Source organism: Mastigoproctus giganteus, chromosome 7 (assembly GCF_048544385.1).
Source record: "Mastigoproctus giganteus isolate SK-2022 chromosome 7, ASM4854438v1, whole genome shotgun sequence".
NCBI lineage: Eukaryota > Metazoa > Arthropoda > Arachnida > Uropygi > Thelyphonidae > Mastigoproctus > Mastigoproctus giganteus.
Genome location: NC_143581.1, coordinates 180510075 through 180533592, shown reverse-complemented (window position 1 = coordinate 180533592; position 23518 = coordinate 180510075). Strand labels below are relative to the sequence as shown.

The following is a 23518-nucleotide window of genomic DNA, read 5'->3' as shown; positions in this document are numbered from 1 at the left end:
TTTGGTTTGTGGTTCGCTTAGTCTATGTCTTACTTGAGGAACAAAAGACTTGAGTGGAGGAACGGTGACTTTCATTTGTGTTACTATGGAAGTTTTATTAATTATTACTTCAGTACATGAAAACTTGCTGGTATCAGATAGGAGTTTTCTTGCTTCTTGATATTTAGTTTAGTTTTATGTTTCTATGTCTTGTTCTTGTTTCTATTTGATCCATATTTGAGAATATGCTGAGTGTTCACCCTTATAGTTTGGACACTAATTAGCACCATCAATCTTTGCAGTCATGATTCTTTACACCACACTTTGGAGAAACTGGTTCCTCTCTGCAAGTGGTCTGTGAGTAGGTACACTTTTGATACCTAAACCATCTTAATGAGTTTAGGATCTATATTCTTATAGGGCATTTTAAATACACACTAGATTCCTGATTATTCAGGATGGACTGCTGGAAATAAATTTGCCCAGATAATTGAAACCCCGGATAATCCAAAAATTGAAAGATAAACTTGTAAATGTGACAGAAATATAAATTTATTTTCATAAATACTGTATTCATATTTATAAAAAACATGAGAAGATTTAACACAATATTTAATATGAAGATATATTTTTTTTGAAAAAGGAAATCAATAAAGTTCGTTTTTTTCTCTTGATTTACCTTCCTACAGCTGGTATTATGTAAATTTCAAAGAATGATTGTGTCAGCGAGAGCAATGTGTCCTTGCTAGTCCATGTAATTTGGGAGAGACAGAATGGATTGGGCTGGGCAATGATAGTGGCTTTAGTCAAAACAGCCGGTTTGACTCTGAGTAGAGGTGCTAAAGTGACACCTCATTGAACTTGACACTTTAGCACCTTTTTTGTATTTATTGTTGAACTGCAGTTTTTGTTTAATCGAAAGAGCAAGCCTTTTCTGTTGTAAAGATTGCTGGATGCTTATGGGAACAATTAAAAAAAAAAAAAAAAAACCTGAGAAGAATGTTAAAATTAAAATATAGAACATTATAAAATGTAAACAAACAGCAACTGTAACAGATTAAAACTATTTCTTTTCTGCTATCTGACTTAGATTTCCTCTAATCATAGAGACCCCAAATACTCCACAACCCAGATAATCTGCCCCTGAATAATCGAGAGTCTACTGTATAGTATGTATACTCCGTAGCCAAGTGGGCAGGAGCGGGAGTGCGTGCAGTAGCACACGCTCTTTGAGTAGACCGGGGTTCAAGCCCCTGACTGCTGAATATGGTCGATCTGCCAACCCACACTGAACCAGCGTGGCAGATTATGGTTAATTTCCCTCAGCATGAATTGTTGAGGAGGCTTCCATCCTGCAGTGGGTTGATAATGGCTTCACTTTACTTTTTTTTTACTCATTGGGGCTGTGATGGGTCAAAGCATTATGTGATTGGTGGGATAATATTTCCATCTCTTTGGATGGAAATTTGTATAGCACGTATTATCCCTTAGTTCTTGAGTATTATGCCAACTTCTTCTAGGACATGGAATTAATAACATTCAGATTAATGAATTTAGAGTTGCATGCAGTGTTACCATTACTGGTAACCCCATATGCAATTTTGTAGTCTAAAGTTACATTTTATGAAATTCTGTGAAATTTGTAGCTTGTAATAAGCTCTCCAAATGTCTTGAGCATGTCATTTCCATAAAAATACTGTCAGATATCAGTCGTTTAACTGTTTTCATGGATCCTGCTAATCCTTTGAATCCTTTCTGGATAAAGAAGTGTGACATTTTCCCTATTATTTGTATCAGTCTGTGGATAGTTGTCTTGTCCTTTCTTTTATTCTGACAATATTCATTTCCTCACTATCTGGATGTAGATTTTAATAGATCCTGGAAGAGGAGGTTTGGAATTGCTCATTTTTCTCTTTTAGCCGTGGAAGGTTACTTTCTGCTCCCAAGGTACCAGCCCCATGTGGAGGCAAGTGCAGTGCCACTTGGTGACCAGAGGTTAAAGGTTTTTTTTTTTTTTTAACTCAGAATTTTTCCTAGTTCTCCTGCTACAGACTTGGCAGCATTGGGCGTTAATCTGTAGCAGATGAAAACATGAAGTGCTTATTTTAAAAACTATCCATAACTGATTCTTGATTTTACCTGCTCAAGGGTACCCAAGGAAGTTACTGTCTTTGAGAGAGTGATCATCTCTTTTATTTTTGAATTTACAATTAGCACAAGTTGGCAGGTGGTTTTTGTTATTGTATGCCTGATAGTGATAGTCACAGTGACGATAACTGGTTTACTTGTTGGAGAAAAAGGCAGGGTGGGCCTATATTCAAAAATAAAATGAAATCTGCTTACCATAACCATAAAAATGCTTGCTTCATAGTTCAAGTCACTATGCATTCACAAAAAAATTTTAAATATTTATTTTTGGCTACAATGTGAGTGTTCAACTGTCCCATGGCACCCATATTTATTGAAGTTGCAACTGTATTTCCAATGTATACATTAAAAGTAATTTCATATGCACAGTAAAAAGTGCAGCCATTATCAACCCACTGCAGGATGGAAGCCTCCTCAACAATTCATGCTGAGGGATATGGACCATAATCTGCCACGCTGGTCCATTGCGGGTTGGCAGATCGACCGTATTCAGCAGTCGGGGGCTTGAACCCAGGTCTACTCAAAGAGCATGTGCTACTGCACTCCCGCTCCTGACCACTCGGCTATGGAGGCCTCTACCTGAATGCGTAATATACATTTTTTTTACTCCCAATTTTGCAGCAAGTGGAGTATACCATAAGTAATTACAAAATACTAAAAAATACAATTTTGAAAACTATATGTCTCTACCCATCCCTTCAACTCATCTTCAGTTATCATTAAATAACTTACCAAATATCAACCAACTGCATCTACCAAATAAGCACCTCATTTCCAGGTACAAGAATACATTATCAGGAAGTGATTTTGTCAAACTGGCAGCAAAGAATACATGTACCTCCAATATATCCTAATAGTCATTTTAATTTTTAGGATAAATGCAGTGGACATTATCCCAATCACACAAACATATCATATTCACCTATCAATACTGCATGATGACAGAGATCTGATACAACCTATGTGAAAAATCTATTGCAAGTTCATCACTGGTTCGTGATCAGTGGGTTTGTTGTATTGTCTACCATCCTAAATATAAACACAGACTTGCTTCAGCAGTTTTGGAAGTGACATTAATTTATGCAGAGTAATTATTCAGAGCAGCAAAGCAAAAGGCTCAAACTAATGGGAGTGCTGTGGCTCAGGGGAGAACTGGGGGTGGGGGGGTTGTCCTCTGAATCATAGCCTTTTGAAATGCACTGCTTGTTTGATGTTTGTTGAGCTATCAGGAAAGGGACATGATATTGCCAAGGGAAAAGTCTTTGTGTTTGTGCGATGTAAGGAGTGTGAAGAAATCAGGCCCCAACTCAGCATTGTTATGGGCTTATATGATAGCTTGAAGGACAGGATGGATGCCCACGAAGGATTTAAATTGAGGGAGCCATCAAGCTCTCAGATGCCCACATCAATGCCAGAGCTTGCACTTGAACATCATGCAACACAGTGGCAAGCCCCAAGGCAGAATGCGATGGTCCCAAAGGAACTAGTTGGTGACTATTGTCAGGGAAACAGGGAATATATTGTGCAAAAAGGATAGGTGGCAACAGGACCAGGGTATGTCGCAGGAGCAAAGGTTGATGACGTAGAGCAGATATCATCTTTTAAGGGCACAAAGGGTGATACTGTTGTACACGTTGGCACTAATGATATTAAGAGTAGGAGAGCGGTGGAATTACTTAACAAATACAGATCAATGTTGTAAAAAAAAAAAGCCGTGAGTTAGGGTTGAATTTGAAAGTGTCTGCAATTCTGCCCAGACAGGATAGGAAGGAGGATATGATGAGAACCTTGTCGATCAATTTGGCCCTGGAGAGATTGTGCAAGGCTCAAGGGGTAGAATTTTTCTCAGCCCGGTCTGTGCTTGTTAACAGGAGAGACTGCTTCTACAGGGTGCAAGAAATAGAAAGGGTGCAAGAATATTTGTTGATGTTTGAGGCAGAGTTAGGTGAGTCGGAAAACTGCTAGCTGGGGGGAGATACAAGGAAACCAGCGCGATGCTTGAACCTATTAAACTACTCGTTGCTTGCCATGAACTTGGGTTGGGGTTTGCTGTACTTATCCTTAATATCTTCATAAGGGCACCTCCGTAGCCAGGTTGGTAGGAGCAGTAGTGCATAGCACACGCTTCTTGATTAGACCGGGGTTCGAGCCCGTACCACCAAATACGGAGGATGCGGCAGATCAGGGAATGACCTGCCACATATTCCAGCCCGGATAAAGGGTGAGGGTTGGCATCAGAAAGGGCATCCGGCTGTAAAAATTGTATGCCGAAACAATAAAAATGCTGACCCCATATAATAATGGGAAAAGATGAGGACAAAAAAAAAAAAAAAAATCTTTAATATCTTCATAAATACGTGTTGCTTTTGCTTGAATGGTCATTAGACTCAGGGGCACTCGCTTCTGAATCTGATTTTCCATCCATATTATTAACAGCTGTTCCATCTTCAATATAGCACCTGAACACTGTTGATCTTAAGTGCATTGATCCTTTGACATGTTCTTTTATACGAGCACTGTCCTTTAAAATAGTATTCACTGTTGAAGCAGCGAGACCTAATTCCGTGCAATAGATGACAAACTTTGTCCTGCTTCGTACTTCTTAATCATTTTCATCTTCCTTTCTAAATCAATTGTTTCGTTTCCTGGCACTGCCAGCACCTGCACTTTCCATTAGTCCCTTTCCCTTCATTCATCATTGCAATACATAAATAGGAATGAAGAGAAGTTTCTGAAAATTTGTTTTTTATATGATTGAAGATTTCAGTGAAGGGAAACACATTTCACCATAATATCTTAACGTAAAAACCCACAGAATTCGAGATATCGGGATTATCGCAAATGCAATAAGATCGAGTTTACTATCCGTTTATAATTAGATGGACTAACAGAAAAGCCCAATAAATCGGAAAGTGCAAATTGTTTTTATTGTTTTTTGGTCATGACCTCCAGAAAAGTGCTTCAGAAAAATATCACAAAGCCGTTCAAACTTGATTCTTATAATGGGAACATATTATAACGATGAAAGGATAGTGCAATTTCCATTATAAATATGACCTTTTAGAGAGATAAATAGCTTAGTAATATAGCGAAATTTTCAACTTCCCAAGGACTTGGAACGAATTACCAAAAAAAAAAAAAAAAAAAAAACTGTTATTGGGGTCACATGATATTTTCACAATATCTCCATTTATTCCTACGGGATGCAGAATATGTTTCCACAAATGTTTTAAGTTTGCACCGGCCGGCAAAAACTTATGTAAAGTCGAATTTCCGTAAGTCACGTATTAAATCAGTCAGGGAGTTCCTGTACGCTGCTGCTGCAACAGGATGTAGAAGAGTTGAGCAGATGGACTGAAAGTTGGCAACTGAAGTTTAACATTGACAAACGTAAAGTATTGCATAAGGGAAGCAGTAACCCCAGAGTAACATATCAACTGTGTGGTACTACAGGCAGGGTAGTGAAGAATAAAAAGGACCTGGGTGTAATTGTGCAGTAAGATATGAAGTTTTTTGAGCAGTGCAGATGGTCTGCAAGAGTAGCTCATGGTGTCTTGTTAAAGATATACAGGAATTTTTCTAGCAGGGATAAGGAGGTGATTATTCCCTTGTAAAAGGCAATGGTCAGGCCACTTGTATACAGTACTTGAGTATTGTATACAAGTCTGGAGGCCTCATTTTAAGAAGGATGTAGAGCTGTTGGAACGAGTTCAGAGAAGGGCAACAAGATTAGTGAATGGAACAAAAGGGTTGCTCTTACGAAGAAAGGCTTAAGTTTTGCAAATTGCAGTGTCCAGAGACTAGGCACCTGCGAGGTGATCTGACTGAGGTGTATAAAGCCTTGAATGGTTTGAGCATGCTCAATGCTGATGGGATTCTTCCTCTTGCTCAGAATAATCGCCTGAGAGGGCATAAATTCAAATTGAGAAATGACAGTTGTAGGATAGATGTGCAGAAGTTTGCCTTTAGCCAGCGGGTGGTTGATTGCTGGAACAAACTTCTATCTGTCGTTGTAGAAGTTGATAGCTTAAACAGATTCAAGGCAGAACTAGACAGACATTTGGAGTGAGTGTATGGGTGAAATGAGAAGGGTGTGGGGGTGTGTGTGTGTGTGTGTGTGTGTGTGTGTGTGTGTGTGTGTGTTTTCTTTTTTTTTTGGCTGATGCTATATAAGCTTGCTTTCTTGCATCATATGCCCTTGCTAATGCTAATTAGTGCAACTTCAATATAATGCGGGTGTCGGGCAACAACTTCAATACCTGCATTATAAGCAAAGTTTAGTAAATAAATACTTAATTTACTAATGTTTTATATACAGATTAATGGGCGTAAAGTATTAAAAGTTATATCATTCCCTTTACATTCTACTAATAGACAATGCTGTTATGGACTTACATTTTATGATCTGTTCTGAAATAGTCATGTAATTTAGTTTGCCAGAACTAACGATGGCATTTTTACAGTACATAATTCTTAATATTGGTCAGATGCAATAAATGAAGATGTTCATTATCACGCTGATGTTCTAATCATGCCATCACCTCATTAATGTTTTCAAGTACTTGGTAAATTCCTGGTGCTTTTTCCTTACACAAGTCATCCACATTATCTACTGAGTCACCCCCTATGTCACCGGCCTTCTGTTTGTTGATTGTGTTACTACTGTTCACAGAGGCTACACTTTCTTCCTCACTTAGGTAATGCGTAACTGGAGCTTTCTTATCCAACCAGCCAGGTCATCTGCTCCAAGACTGCCACCAAGTATATTACAAGCAGTCACTGCTTCTTGTTCTGAAAACTGGCTAATTTAAGGTTACTATTAGTGATCTCATCTTTTCAAATATAATTTTTCAAGCAGTTTTCATTTTTTGATGAGCTTACGTTCTCCTATACTAATCAATATTGCATTCAACGACTTCCAGTGTTAATGTTTATATAAATTCTAGAACTTGAATTTTTGAGTTCACAACACCATAATAATAGGTTTAAATTTGAAGGTTTGAATAATGCTATTATCTATGGGTTGAATTAATGCAGTTGTGTTCCTTGGTAGAAACATGACTCTGATCTTGTCATCTTTCGATTACAGGACATCAGCTGAAGGATGAGCTAGGGAGTGAATCAAACAAGTAATAACCTTTTTTCAAGTTTTTGGAATGCAAGTGGCATCTCACTTTCAAATCATAAGCAAAAATATCCGTCATCATCCCTGCATTGGAGCTATTTTTATAAATCACAGGTAGAGATTTCGTGCTGATATGCTTAAAACACCAGGAACTTCCGACTTTTACCAATGCACATTGGCTTTAGCTTGTGATTTCCAGTCTTGTTTGTGCACAGTAACAGAGTAATTCTCTCTTTGTTAGCTTTCATGCTCGCTTTGTTGGGTTCCTTTTTAATATCCAGTGACTTGTTGGGGAGACGTTTATAGTACAATGCTGTTTCACAGTTGTACAACTGTTCATCTGTGAATTCACCACCTTGAATCACATTGTATTTGGTGGTGATGGGCCAGAACCCCAGTCTAATCAAGAAGTGTGTGCTACGCACTGCTGCTCCTTCCCACCTGGTTACGGAGGCGCCTACTCCTCCTACTGTTAAACATGGTAGTGGATATGTCCATTTGGGAATGCATGGCATTCAATGGTGTGGGCAAATCACACACCATTGATCAATGATTCTAAACACATTTTTTTTTTTTGGTAGTTGTTGGCGCATCGGCTTCTGTGGCCATATTGCACCTCCCAAGGTTTTTGCAGTACTTTGATCCAAGCCCGAGGCGGGAATCGAACCCGCGACCTTTGGGTTGCCGGGCAGGTACTTTACCCACTCGGCTAGCCCGGTCGGCTCTAAACACATGACCACGATAATACATGAATGGTTACATTACACATAATAACTAACAGAACTAGTGTTCTTTATGTTTATGCTTTTTCTTGTTTATACTCTGGCATGACCTTGAGGTTGACACATACATTCTCTCAGATATGCCAGACAAGCTGTACTTGCTACCTGGGAATCTAAAACACAGATGAAACTGATATTCGGGTGACACTCAAGTCAAGTGGACCCAATTTCGGCGAAGTCCGGACCGTCTGTGACAGCCAAATCCTGTGCTTGCACCTTCACGATGGTGGGACTGTTAGTAATCCTGGGTATAACCCCCATGCACAAGTACATGGTGGGTGACCACCCAGGTGTGAACCAATGAAAGCAGGGGTCGAGGTGTGGCGCCCACACCACATGGAGGAATGCCGCCCCTCTATGTTACCAGGCAGTACTAGGTGGTAGATGACTCTTTTCAACCGGTGCAATACCACCACTTTGCTTATTGGAGGCTTGAAGTGGTGGAACCCATGTTTAGTCTCTAGAGCTAAGTTCCGGTCAACACTTCCCTATCTCTTCTGTCATGCAGTATGATTGATGCCTGTTGAGGTTATGATGAACATCGTGGCGAGATCCAATATTCCTTACATTTTGAGGGTACAGCTCTAAAACAGTGTTCGCAGGCCTGCTGCTAGTTAGTACACCGGACCGAACCTATTGGTAATTCTCTAGGAGGATTCGGAATCAGCTAGTGTATAATCTTGCTACCTCTACTCTGCCAGATAGTGACTGGAGGGAGTCCGAATAGTGTGTATGCGGGGAGCATTGTCGAGGCCACGTTATGCCAAGGATCTGGGTATATTCTTACCATGTGTACGCCATATCCAAAAATTTCATTACTTCATACAGCATGTCCCCCCACTTTTTCTTACTGTTGAATACACAATGAATTGTCAAACTAATAGAGCAAGCTTATCTGCGAAAAGATCTAAACCTCCCAAGCACTTCCTAATTCATTTCACAAATATACGTGGTCTCAATTCTAATCTCAACAATGTCCATTTCCACTTGCAGTCTGCCAAACCCCATGTACTTTTTCTGACAGAAAATCAGTTATCAGTTGATTCAACTACTGCTCATCTCAGATGTGCAAATTATTCGCTGTATGATTCGTTTCGCCTGAAAGGTGGTACTTGTGCATATGTGTGTTCTGATATTCCCTGTCAGAGCCTTGGCAATTTGGAATCTCCTCTCTTTGATCTTCTCTGGCTTAAAATCTCTCTACCTCATTGTGTCAAATTCATCTGTTCTCTCTACCGTTCTCCCAACTCCACTAATCACTTGGAGCTCTTTGTCTTCCTATCTTTGCAACCTGACTTTCTCCAGTTCAACTTTCCTAACAGAAAGGTAATTTTCCTTGGTGATTTTAATGTTCACAACTCCAGCTAGCTTCCGTTTTCTAGTCGCACCGACCCAGCTGGTCGTGATGTTGAGGCTTTTGCAACTACTAATGACCTTGCACAGATTGTTCATTTACCTACAAGAATACTGGACAATCCTAATCATACAGCCAATACGCTTGATCTTTTTCTCACAAACAACCCTTCTAAGTACGCGGTCGAAGTGAGAGGTCGTTTAGGCACTTCAGATCACAACTTGGTGATTGTCTCTTCTCCAATGGAACCTTTATCTCATGGCTATTCCCAACCTCGTGTTGTTTGGCATTACAAGAATGCAAAATGGGATGACCTGCGAGACTTCTTTTCTTCTTTTCCTTGGTCGGATTACTGTTTCAAAACTTCTGATGTCAACGTTTGCTCAGATCGTGTCAGTGAAATTATTCTTGCAGGAATGGAATCCTTTATCCCACACTCCACTTTAAAATCTCGTCCTTTATCTAAACCTTGGTTTTCCAATAAATGTGCTAAGGCTGTTAAAGAGAAGAATGTTGCATATCATAATTGGCTTGTTCCTAATTCTCCAGTTTCATTTACTACGTACACCAAAGCTCGCAACAATTGTAAAGCAGTTATTAATCAATCAAAACTAGAGTTTGAACAGGCTAAGAATAGAAAACTTGCTTCTTGCCCTAATGGTAGCTGAGCATTCTGGTGTCTTGCCAAAGCTATTGGCCACAACTTTTACCCATCTCTGCTCCCACCTCTGTCCAAACCAGATGGTTCTGTTGTCACTTCAGCCAAGGATAAAGCTGACCTGCTAGCATCCCATTTTTCTTGCAACTCATGTATTAATGATCTTTGTAAAACAATTCCCACCATTCCCAACACGCTCCATTCAATGGCCCTGTTGTCTTCTGTCAAAAGGATGTCAGAAGGATTTTGACGAATCTTGATGCTGAGAAAGCTCCAGGTCCCGATGGTATTTCTCCACTTGTTCTGAAAACCTGTGCTCCTAAACTTACTCCTATTCTTTGCCACCTTTTTTCACTTTCTTATTCCAAAGGTGTTTTTCCTTCTGCTTGGAAATTTGCTCATATCCAGCCAGTTCCTAAAAACGGTGACAAATCCCTCCCATCCAATTACTTCTACTCTTTCTAAAGTAATGGAGAAATTAATTAACCGCCAACTCTTAAACTACCTAGAAACCTTCCGTCTGATCAACGATCGCTAGTATGGATTCCATCAGTGTCAATCCACTGGTGATATTCTGGCTTATGTTACCCATTTATGTACTAATTCAATGGAAAGGTTCGGTGAAACACAAGTAGTTGCTCTTGACATCTCAAAGGCTTTCGATTGTGTCTGGCATAAAGGTCTTCTAAACAAGCTTCCATCTTATTGTTTGCCAACTGTTTTTAGTAATTGGTTATCCAGTTTTCTCTCTGATCACTCACCGAGGGTGATGGTAGATGGCTCTCTGTCTTCTAACTTCTTCACTAATGCCGGTGTCCCCCAAGGTTCAGTTCTTTCCCCCACTCTTTTCCTCTTGTATATTAATGACCTTCTTCCATTGACTGGAAATCCTATCCATAGCTTTGCCGATGATAGAACATTGCATTCCACTTTCCATTTTGAGAAACCTTGTCCCGCTCAATCAGCTTCAACGAAAATCTGCTACCAATTCCTTAAATGCTGATCTTCAGGTAATTCTCCAGTGGGGCAAACACAACTTAGTTGATTTCAACCCTTCTAAAACTCAGTCTTGTCTTATATCTCGCAAAAAAGGATTCTTCTGCTCCTATGCTTATCTTTAGTGACACTCTGATTTCTAGGCAAAATGATATATCTGTTTTGGGGATTAGCCTGACTTCTAATCTCTCTTGGCACAAGCTCATTACAAATATTGCTTCCTCTGCATCTAAAAAACTTCGTTTTCTCTTTCGCTCTCGGCGTTACTTTTCTTCCAAACAGCTGCTCACTCTGTATAAATCGCAAATCCGCCCTGCCATGGAATATTGTTTCCACATCTGGGATGGTGGTGCCCCCAAAACCTCTCTCAGGCTTCTCGATTCCATTCAGAAGAGGGCAGTTAGACTAATTAATGATTCATCTTTAACAAAGTCTCTCCACTCGCTGTCTCATAGACATACTGATTCTGCTGCATGCCTCTTCTACAGATACTTCCACGGGCACTGTTCTTCTGAATTGGCTTCTATAATTCCCGCTCTCTCTTTCAAAACAGTCCGAACACGTGCCGCCACCAGCCAACATCCATTTACTGTCCAACTCCAAACTCACAGAACCAACTTTTCATCTTCCTCGTTTATTCATTCAACTGCCATTTTCTGGAACAACCTTCCTTCATACGTATTTCCTGAAAATTACGGTCTACAGAAGTTCAAGTCTAATGTCAACAAATATCTTCTTTTGTCTTCTCAACCTCCAACCCAAGCACGGTACTATGTACTATAGGTTCTAATACCTCTCGTGTTTGGGGTTTACATAAAAAAAAAATAAAATAAATGAGCACCAGGTCAGAGGAGCTTATAATAAATTATCAATACAAACATTAATCGTATTTAGTAGTCACAGGCTTGAACCCCAGTCCACTCAAGGAGCACCTGCTACTGCACGCTTGCTCCTGACCATTCGGATGCATCAGAATCTTTTAAACTGTTGTCGAAGCTTTCTTGTAAAAATTACATATCAATCTGTTGTGATGAAAGCTTTATTTTATTATTATTTTTTTAATGATCAGAATCTTTAACACAAGGTTTAAGCTCTAAATCAAGGGAAATTGAAACATTGATTATATCCATAAAATACACTAGGGGTTCACATCTGGAGAGTATGGGCTCGGCACACCCAGGGTCTTGAGCTGGATATCATCATTCTTCTCTTTCTTGGTGATTCCTTGCTACTTCTGACTCTTGTTTTCTTTCTCTCTCTCTCTCTCTCTCTCTTTCTCAGGGTAATTCAGAAATTTTTTTTTTTTTTGGCTGGTGCAGCATAAGCCTCAGGCTTCCTTGCATCATATAGCTAATAATAATAATAATTTGTTATAAAAGAATTCATTATAAACAGGTTTGAATGTACAGGCACTCCTCAACTTATGTACTCAATTGGTTTTTTTTCATGTAAGTAAGTCCACCTTCAGTCTTACAGATACTAAATAACTGGACTGCACTGTTCTGAACTGTTGTTGTTGGTATAGGGCTTAACGACACAAAGGCTACTAAGCCCAAACTGTGTCTGTTCATTGTTTATTTACAGGCAACATATAGTTAATGATGTTAAATTATATGTCAGAAGTTCTATGTTTGCTTCATTTCCTATGAAGTGAGGTAAATCACGATAACTGTTCAATGTGGAGAGAGACCGAAAAGTGTTAGAGTGGATGGTTGAATGCAAGGGACAATCAACCAGAAAATGACGGACTGTAAGTTGCATCAGACAGGATGAACACTGAGGTGGGTATCTCCCAATAGTAGGAAGAGATGTGTATGGTGAGTGTGTCCAATTCTGAGTCTTGCCAATACCACTTCCTCTCTTCTGTTTGTTCGGAACTAGAGAGCCACAGCTTTGGATCTTGTTTTATCTGGTAAAGTTTGTTGTTGGTTTTACTTTTCCAGATCTGTGACCAGATCTGGAAAGGCAGATCATCAGCCTATCATTCAAAAAGCCTGCTAGATCTGTGAATGATAGGCTTATAGTCACTGTAAGGAACTTGAGGGTGTTGTGAGAGAGAGAGAATGTTGATGTTTAGTGGGAAAGCCCCATCTGGTGAGTATGGGCTTGGTACACCCAGGGTCCTGAGTGTTCTTTTCTTTCTTGGTGATTTCCTTCTACTGCTGACTCTCTCTCTCTCTCTCTCTCTCTCAGGGTAGCTCAAATGTTTTTTTTTTGGCTGGTGCAGCATAAGCCTCAGGCTTCCTTGCACCATATGGCTAATAATAATAAAGTCAGCACTTTCATTTCCTAGAATGCCAGAATGATCAGGGATCCAGCAAAAACTGATTGAATGATTGGACATGCTGCAGGATATTAACTGGGAATGAATGTATTTCAAGATAGGATGGGAAGATGAGAAATTATTCCTTATGGCAGACACAGCACTGAGGGAGTCTTGTGTAAATTATGGCAGGTGAGATAGATAGCTCAATAATTTTACTAAGTGCTTGATAGCATATAATTCAGCACTGAAGACGCTGCAGGCTAATGGTAGTGTAGCTGTAGCAGTAAATGAAGGAAAAACTGCAGCAGCACCAGCAGATTTTACAGGCACGGGATTTCAGGGTAGTGTGAGCTGGGTGCTTTTTTTTTTTTTTTTTTTTTTCCTTGTTAGTTGTTGGTCCATCAGTTTCTATGGCCATAATGCACCTCCCAAAGTTTTTTTGCATTTTACTGTGATCCAAGCCCAAGGCGGGAATCGAACCCATGACTTTTGGGTTGCCAGGCAGGCACTTTACCTACCTGGCTAGCTCGGTCGGCACAGAGCTGGGTGCAACTGATATTGCAAGGTAGTATGACATTTTTCTCCCACTAAAGAAAATGACATTGTAAGAGGCAGAAATGTCAGTTGTGTTCTGAAAAATATCATTTAAATCAATATTCCAATTCTGAGTGAAGCAGGTCTATTTTCATTTGGTTTGCTCTCATAGAACAGATCCCACCGAGTATCATAAAGATACTCCCAACTAGGGTGCGATGGAAGACTTTGGATTTTAACAGCATACTGGAGCAGCAATGTTTTCCTACGAAGATGTAATGGAGGATCATGTGCTTCGATATAAAGACTTTGGATTGCAGAAGTCCTGAAAGTGCTCAATGCAGTCCTCAGAGCACTGTACTGGATGATATTTAGATGTGGTAAAGTAGCGCTTCTGGCAGAGTAATATACTACACAACCATAGTCTAAGCGTGAACAGATTAAAGTGTAAAGTATAACGATCAGATCCCAAAAAAATGGATGAGACTGATCGAAGTATGTTCATATGCTTTAGACAAGCATTTCTTAAATGATGTGAGCTTGGAAATTAAGCTTGCTGTCTAATATCAGACCAAGACACTTGACGTTAACAAGTGGGATTGGAGTATTGTTGATTTGTAATTCAGGATCAGGATGGAGAGTCCGATGCTTGAAAAAGTGGGTGGCAGTATATTTCTTATCTGATAGTCGATAGCCATTCCTTAAAGTCTACAATTCTATTTTGGTTATGGCAAGTTGGAGTTGGCATTCAACGGTATTGATACTTTGAGACTGACAAGAAATGGTAAAATCGTCTGCATACATATAAATTTCAACAGTTTTTGGGATATCATGTGTCATGCTGCTAACTCTAATTGCAAAAAAGGGTAGAACTAAGTACGATCCCTGCGGGATTCCCCCTTCCTGAATGTGAGAAGCAGGGAGAATGCTTTTATACCGGACCTGAAAAGTGCACAATTGCAGGAAATTTTTAATTATTTCAGGCAAATGGTCCCTAAATCCCAAATGGTAAAGATCCATAAGAATACCATGATGCCAGGTAGTGTCAAATGCCTTTTCAAGATCTAAGTTGACCATGATGCCGTTTCTTGACAAAGGCATTGCAGATATGAGATTTGGCTTTGATGAGCACGTCTAGGGTTGATCTATTTTTTCAAAAGCCATACTGATGATCTGGCAGAAGATTCTGTGACTCCAGGATGTAAGTGAGCCTTGTATGAACCATCTGTTCAAAAATTTTACCCAAGCAGCTCGTGAGAGATATGGGCCCATAATTTTGAACCAGAGTAGGATCTTTTCCTGGTTGTGGTATGGCAATAATAAAAAAATGGCGCCAGGAAGAAGAATAAGCATTTTCATAGAAAATCCGATTGTAGAAAATCAACAAAGCATGCAAGTCCTTTTCAGGTAAATGTTTAAGCATAATGTAATGAGTACCATCTGGGGCTGCGGCACCATTGGATGATCTACTTAATGATTCTTTGATTTCTGTTAATGTAAAGGGTTGGTTGAACGGGAAGGAGCAGCGTATGAAGAAGTTGATCTTATGCCATTCTGCAGCTTCTTTAATGTTTTGGAAGGTGGATGCATAGGAAGCAGAGATTGTGGCAAACAATTTGGCCAGTGCATTAGCAACTTGAGGAGTAGACACATCTTTCCCCTTTCCAATTAAGTAATGGAGAGGGCAGCCGAGCAAATTTGCCATTTAGGGCCTGTATTCTTCTCCAGATGAGCCAGTTGTCAGTATCTTTTGCGATGGTTGACGCAAAGGCAATCCACAAATTACGTTTCACTTTTCTGTTTAATTTGCCTTGCTTTTGCTTTAAGTCTCTTATAAGCGATTAAGTTAGTCGTGGTAGGATACTTTCGGAAATTATTCTGAAATTTTTCAGGAGAAAAACGCACGGATTTTCTCCTGTTTGGCATGAAGGCATTCTGTATTCCACCAGTGATTCCGGTGAATGTGATATGCCTTGGATTTTGGAATAGATGGGTTGTTTTTGAACATAAAGTCTGTCTAGACATATTTGGGCAGAATAGCCATCCCAGTTCGCCTTTCTAAACTTCCAAGTGAATTTTTGGTCAGGATTTACAGTTATCCCTGTTTGTAATGTGCAAATAACTGGAAAATGATTGCTATTAAAGGGATCGGTTAACGCCGACGATGTCATGGTTGGAAAGATGGACGGTGAACAGATTGACAAGTCAATGACAGAAGTGGATCCTGTAGGTAGGTGGATGAATGTGGGAGATCCAGAGTTTAGTAAATTTAGATAAATTTGTTATTCAAAAACTCTTCAATCAATTTGCCTCTTGCATCCATTGTAGTGGATCCTCACAATGAATGGTGGCAATTAAACTCAGCGGAAAAACAAATTGGTGTTGGGAGTTGAGTAAGGAGATTGTCCAGTTCTGAATGAGGAAATGGCAGAGATGGTGGAATGTAAATAGAAACGAGGGTAACTGAATTACCAACTTCAATACGAGCTGCCAACAGCTTCTAGGGAGGTTCGTAACTGTATGAGCCTCGATGGAATATTTGAATTAATAAGAATAGCTAATCTTCCACGTGCAGGAGATTCTGATCTTCTATCTCGTCTGTACATGACATAATTTGAAATCATTCAAGTCATCTGAATGGCTTCTTAGTCCTCTGCAGTTCCATTTTATGATGTTTTGCATTATTTCGGTTTAGTTGAGAAAGATTCATCTGACTGTTTTTTTTTTTTTTTTTGGGAAAATGGGGCATTGAGTGTTCATTGTGTCATTGGCATGAAGTTCCAGGATGGGTTACTCATAACCTTGGTGTTCGTCCACTTTGATACTGTTAGTGGGTGCTTCTGTTTTCTTAGCGTCTTTAGCAGTTTTTAAATTTTCTGTGTCATTCGAAACCATTGGAATACTGATTGGAGTATTAGTAGGCAGGAAGCCGGCTGACAAGCTGCCAGCCCCCACCAAACATACTGCACCAAGAAAAGACCACTAATCCAACAACCCAATATAGTGATTATGAAACCTGCATCTGAAGACGCTCCCAAAACCAGCGGGGGGAGTTAAAACAATTGTAATCACGAAATTGAAGGAAGATTTAAGGACCACCAAGATTAAATCCATCCAAAAAATCCAGACAGTCGGAGTCATTATAGAGGCTGAAACACAGGAGGAAGCTGCCAAAATCCTAGAGAATCAACGGATACAGGCACTTGGGCTAGTTGCAGAGAAACGCAAGAGAAAGCAACTAGTGATCATCATTTTTGATGTTGACAAAGATATTACTCTGGAGATATTAAAAGAAGAAATATACCATAGAAATCTCTTTTTCCAAATGCGGAAAAAGAGAGCATGATCACGACAAAATACAAGACAAAAATCAAGAAATGGGGAGCTACCAACTGGGTAGTAGAGCTTTCTCCCCTTCCTGGCAAAAGATCTCCATGCAAAACAGTTTATATAGAATGGGGAAGCCACCGCTTTAAAGAGTATGTGGCAGTCTCCAAATGTTTTAAATGCTGCTGGTATGGACATACCACACACACACACACACACACACACACACACACACACACACACACACACACACACACACACACACACACACACACGTGCACCCAGGCAACATCAACCTGTGGGAATTGTCCAGAGAAAGGACAGGAGTACAATACATGCCCCAACAAATCAACAGAGCCTCTCTGTGGAAACTGCAAGGCCCAGAACATGGATCATAACCTCTTCTGGAACATAACCACTCCATATGGGACAGTAATGGCTCTGTCTATTTAAAACAAAAGAGTATTTGTCAAACAAGAACTGACTATGGGTACTCTGCATAAACGTTTTAATACTAGAGAAATCAAGTTTATTCAAATGAATGCACAAAGGGCTCGTGTCGTAGTTGACCAAATTCGGATAAAGGCCGATGAAACTAATTCAGATGTAATTCTACTACAAGAGCCATATACAAGCAATAAAAAAGTGAGAGGATATCCACTCTCCTACAAAATAATCCAAATGGAAGGAGAGACACCACAGGCAGCGATTGCTGTTCGGAATCCCAAGATCACAGTAATGAAGGTCACACACCTCTGCTCAGACTGGGTGGCATGTGCACAGCTACAGACATAAAAATCCCTTGGGGATATTTATGTCATTTCTCTAAATTGCAAACCTGGCGAAGATGTATTGCCAGCCATTAGATACTTGGAAACAGACCTGGAAGAACTATGGATGGCAAGACTACTAATTAGTGCAGATGTCAATTGCCATTCAAGGTTTTGGCATAGCAACACCGAAGACCAACAGGGAACTGGGAATGGACAGCATCTGGAAGAATTCTTGGCTAATTCCATTCTTACAGTCTTCAACCTGCCCCACAACCTTTCCACATTCTTCAGCACCCTGAGGGAGACTTCCATAGATGTAACCCTTGCTACCAGATCAATGGCCGGCTACCTTCAGAACTGGGTGGTCCAGGAGGCTTGGACCACCTCTGATCACTAGGCCATTACCTTTAAAATGAAGCGCTCCATTGTCCACACTCCCATCCAAGATTGATGACACAGAGATATGTGGTCAATAAGGCAGACTGGGTCCTCTTTCAAAAGACCCTGTGCGACCACTTCCACCAGTTGCCAGCAGATGATCCTAGACTAACTGACCCTAACCGACATCAGCAAATTGTCACCAACCTCATTACTAGTGCATGTGACACAGCAATTAAGAAGAAAAATTCTAGACTAGGCGCTGTCCCCTGGTGGTCCGCAGAGTTACAGAATCTTCAACGGGGGGGGGGGGGGGGGGGGGGGGTGAACCGTAGGAGGAAAATCTTCCAGCGTGCCAGGAGATCTTGGCCTGCCACTGAGTTTGAAGAATTAAGACAACAATACAGGAACATCCGAAATGAGTACACTGCTTCTATAATTAGAAAAAGAAAAAAAATCATGGGAAGATCTTGTCACCTCAGTTGGAAATCAAGACCCCTGGGGGGTATATAAGGTTACCACCAACAAACTCCCCAGGGGAGAAGTTATCCTGTCAACCATAACACCAACGGGAAGTATGATAAACACCTGGACTAGCTCGATAAATAATAATTGATGCAATCTTCAAGAAGCCAGCAATGGTAACAACTCCACAGCAGCAGCTCTTGCTATGCAGAGAAAATGATGACTACAGCACGGAAACAACAGAACTACCATTTACTTTAGAGGAACTTAACTTAGCAGCAGCAAGAATTAGGATATATAAGTCACCTGGTCTGGACAAACTTGAGCCAGAAATTGTTAAGAAACTAATTGAGTATACTCCACACCCTATCTTGGACCTCTTCAACCACTGTCTCCAAGTAGGATATTTCCCAAATGCATGGAAAGTAGCAAGTGTACGCTTGATCCTAAAAAATACAAACAAGCCACCAGAGTCTTACCACCCAATTGCTCTTCTCTCCTGCCTTAGCAAACTTTTTGAACATCTCTTACATAGCAGAATAACAATTCATTATGTCAATGCAATGTCCAGTCACAAAACCAATATGGCTTCAGGAAGGGACAGTCAGCTGTGGATGCCCTGGATAACATCGTCACAGCCACCAAAAGCTCTACCAACAAATATATTACCTTGCAATCTCAACTGATTTCGCTGGGGCATTTGACTCACTTTTATGGTCAAGCGTCCTGTGTATTTAAAAATACCTGCCCCAAAAACCTATATCTCTGCATCTGCAGCCATCTCTTGAACTGCAGCATAACTGTCAGAACACTGTACAACCAGATCACCCGACTGATTTACAGGGGCTATTCACAGCAGACAGTACCAGGGCCCCTCTTCTGGAACATTCTCCTAGACGAATTCCTCTCTACCAACCTAGCAAACGTCAATACTCAGGAGTATGCAGATGACCTGGTCCTTACACTGGAAGCTGATAACAGAGCACAGCGTGAAGATATAGGAAATAAGGCACTTGCTGCCCTACAGAATTGGGCTAATGAGCACAACCTCCAGATCTCACCGGACAAAGTGAGATCTGAAGGTTGTGGCAAGCCTGACAGTTCTGCCCTGTATTTTTAGTTGTGGAGACCTCCACAACTAAAAACACAGGGCAGAACTGTCAAGCTTGCCACCAAAATGAAGTATCTAGGAATCATCCTGGACAAGAAGTAAAAAGATTCGTAACCACACCTCACTAATAAACAGAGTCTCTCACCGCGACTGGGGATTGAAGAAACGAACTCTTTCCATATACTACAGAGCCATCTTCATACCAATAATCACATACACAGCAGGAATCTGGTACATGAAGGCCATAACAGCAGTAAACTACAGAAAGCTTGAAACAATACAACGTGCAATGCTACTAACCATCACCAGGGCGGTGTGCATGGTCAGCACTCACGCCATTCAAGCGCTGGCTGGTGTGCTACCCTTGGACCTTGAGGTTCTCGGATGCAGGATATCACCTCTCTAAGGGCAAAGCAGTATCAATCATGGATTTCACAACAGATGCAGCTAACACAGCTAAAGCAGAGAAAAAACGCCTAGCCCACTACCTACGACAAACCTGTCAATCCAGGTGGACCAACTCCGTGAAAGGAGAGATTACAAGAAAGTTCATTCCTGACACTACTAGGGTTTATCCAGAAATGCCGAAATGGTTCTCCCCTGGCCTCCATGCCACATTCTTCTTAACCGTCATGGGCCCATCAAAGGAAAATTACAAGCACTGGACATTATTGATGACCCCCATGCCACTGTGGTTCCCCGGAAGCCTGGAGCCACTTAATGTATGACTGTGAGCTCTATGAGGCCTTAAAATGTACTCTTCTCACCAAAATCCACTATTCTTCCAAAAGACCGGGAACAGCACATCCTTGATAACGCCAAAAGCCTTCATGCACTTTGCTTAAGAACTGTTCACCCTACGTAGGGTGCTTCCACAAACACAAACTTGGAAACTGTGAAGTACCACGACGCAGCATTCAATCACTGAGTGGAGCCTCGACTGAGAGAGAAGTTCCATTAATGCAAAATGGAAGATAAGGAAACTGACACACTCAAAGCCCATCAAGCATCACCGGCCGATTTGAACTAGATGCCTAACCTAGTTCCCTTTAAATCCCCTTCCCTAGGTGGGGGGAGGATATGGGTTTCCGTTTCCTCTCCTCCCCTGCCTCCCTCCTTCTCCTGGTGGGCCTGGGACTGCGCCACTGACATTTTGGGGTTATCTTCTCTATCGTCCCCATACTTCTGTCTTTTCCCCCACTCTTCAGTCCCCTCCCACTCTGCCTAAACTGTCAGCGTACACCCTACACAACATCAAAATTCAACAATGTCCAAAATTAAACCACATTAACATAAACCTCTTTTGGCCTTACCTAAATTCTAGCATTTTACCCCCAGTTTTTTTTTTTTTTTTTAGGTCCTAGCCACTGAAATCTCAGGAAATCAAGTGGCAGGACCTGAGTGAAATTTTCAAATTACTGGGTACCTGGTCTACCTCCACGAGGCATAGTGTGGGGAATGTTTGGCCCCAGCAGGGGTCCAGTGGCTAAATGGCCAGAAGAACAACGATACATAACACTACACTTACAAAATCCATACACTTTTAAATCTCTGGCCTTTACAGTGAACTGTTACAACTACAATGAAAGAACGAAAGCAACGTGGAGATGGGGGGAAACCCCTAATGCACATAGACCTTCCTCTTTGCCAGTAGCAGCATTTGTAAACATGTTGTCCGCGTGTTTTGTTTTCGTATCTTTTAGTTAAAAGTGATTTTTGTGTTGTGCTTATTTTACATAAATTTATATAAAATTAATGCAATTTCCATTATACAAACGACCATTTAGAGAGAAATAGCTTAATTATATAGCAAAGTTTCAATTTCTGAGGTCTTGGAATGAATTACCAAAAAACAATGTGTTACTGGGTTCACATGATATTTTCATGATATGATGGTGTCTCTGGAACAGAATAATATCATAAAGTGGGGGGGGGGGGGGTACACTGTACACAGCAGCTGATTTTGGCACTTCGTGCACATGGTTCAAAACTATCGATATATTTTCGATATATAGTATTTTGGTTAATTTTGAGAAGCTTTGTACGTATCTACGAGTTATACGTAAGTAGAGGAGTGCCTGTACAACAAAACTAGTAATAACATTGTCTGCTGAAAATATAGTGATGCTTACACTATAAGTTGACAACATAATAGAGGTATATAACACATAGGATGGTTTAAAGTTTAAAATTTTACAAAGACATTTACAAGCCTTAACAGAAGCTATATGCTTTTTCTTTTAATCTGGAGAGCACATAACTGCAAAAAAAAAAAAAAAAAAAAAAAAAATACCACATTATGATTTCTAAAAACTTAAGTCAAAACACTTTGCTCACCACTCCTTCAGGATCCACTAGAAGCAAATGCTTTCTAATCCCTGCTTGCATACCAGAAAGCACATACTGACCAGGTGATCCTTGGGATTCTCGAACAAGGAAATCACCATCTTTAACTACTAATATTTCACTGTCTTTCCGACTAATCGGTCCATGGAACCATTCTTCTTGTAAAAGTACTGCTCTGTGATTTACTGGGGGTACTGGCCGTTTTGGTGGTTGACTCCCTACTTTTACAGTAGTTGCTGATGAAGGAGAACCTGCAGCATGAGGTGGTGGATTAGGTGGAGAAGTTGGAGTAGTTCGATGCCGAGGAGGTGGAGGTGGCTGTGGGCTCTGAGGAGAAGGGAGGTTGTTTTCGAAAGGCTCTAAACAAAGAAAAAGAGAAGCTAGTAATTAAGTTTATTAATGACTTAATGTTTATTAATTACATATTTATTATTACTACTAAAAATTCAGAAAGCACAGAGTGCAATTTACAATTGCACAATTTGAGTTTGGTTTGCAAAGGCATGATACACTAGATTGGCCTGACCTTTTCACACAACTGACATATGAGATTGTGGGTATGTCAGTATATTCTGGAAAATATGTGTGTAGATTCCTAGCAACTTAGGCTCAGTAGTGTACCTACATGGTATTGCATGACAGGTGTTTTCATACTCTTTTGGATGAGAAACCCATTAGCAGAGATTGAAGAGAAGTCTGGAATACAGCATAAAGGGAAGTAAGGAGGAGAGAAAATGTTAGTAACTGGGCTAATCTTTTAATAATTAAAAACTTGTTTGACATGTTCAGTAGGTCAAATTTGCATATACAGGTAATTTTCCATAAGTCTTTCAATTAAGCAAAAATATATGACCAAATAGTTCCATTATACTAGGTTGTTGTTGTTTTTGGTTTTTAGGAGCATTAGCAACTAAGGCCATATTGCTCCAGAATATGCGGTGGTCATTCCTTAACCTTTCCGCATCCTTCGTATTTGGTGGTGACGGGCTCGAACCCCGGTCTAATCAAGAAGCGTGTGCTACGCACTGCTGCTCCTTCCCACCTGGCTACGGAGGCGCCATTATACTAGGTGAGCAATGACTCATGCTAAATTACAAAGTAACAAAATTCTTTAGTTTCTTAATGTTTCAGAGGACTCTTAACGTTTTTTGTTTTAACATTAGTATTTAAAGTATTAAAAGTATGGATTCATTATTTGGTTTCAAAGTGTTTAAATTGTTTTTAAAATACAGACTTACTGTATTCTCTCGTTCAAAGATTATGGTTGGTGATTCAA

General features: G+C 40.3%; 1 protein-coding gene across 1 annotated transcript in view; it reads right to left on the bottom strand.

Moving 5' to 3' along the window:
• LOC150083370 (SHC-transforming protein 1-like) overlaps positions 1 to 23518 on the bottom strand; it is a 301635-nt gene that overhangs the window by 12678 nt on the left and 265439 nt on the right. The window contains exon 11 of the mRNA XM_090377222.1: positions 22234 to 22601. Within this exon, the coding sequence (XP_090233348.1) occupies positions 22234 to 22601 (368 nt within the window). The remainder of the gene's footprint in view (positions 1 to 22233; positions 22602 to 23518) is intronic.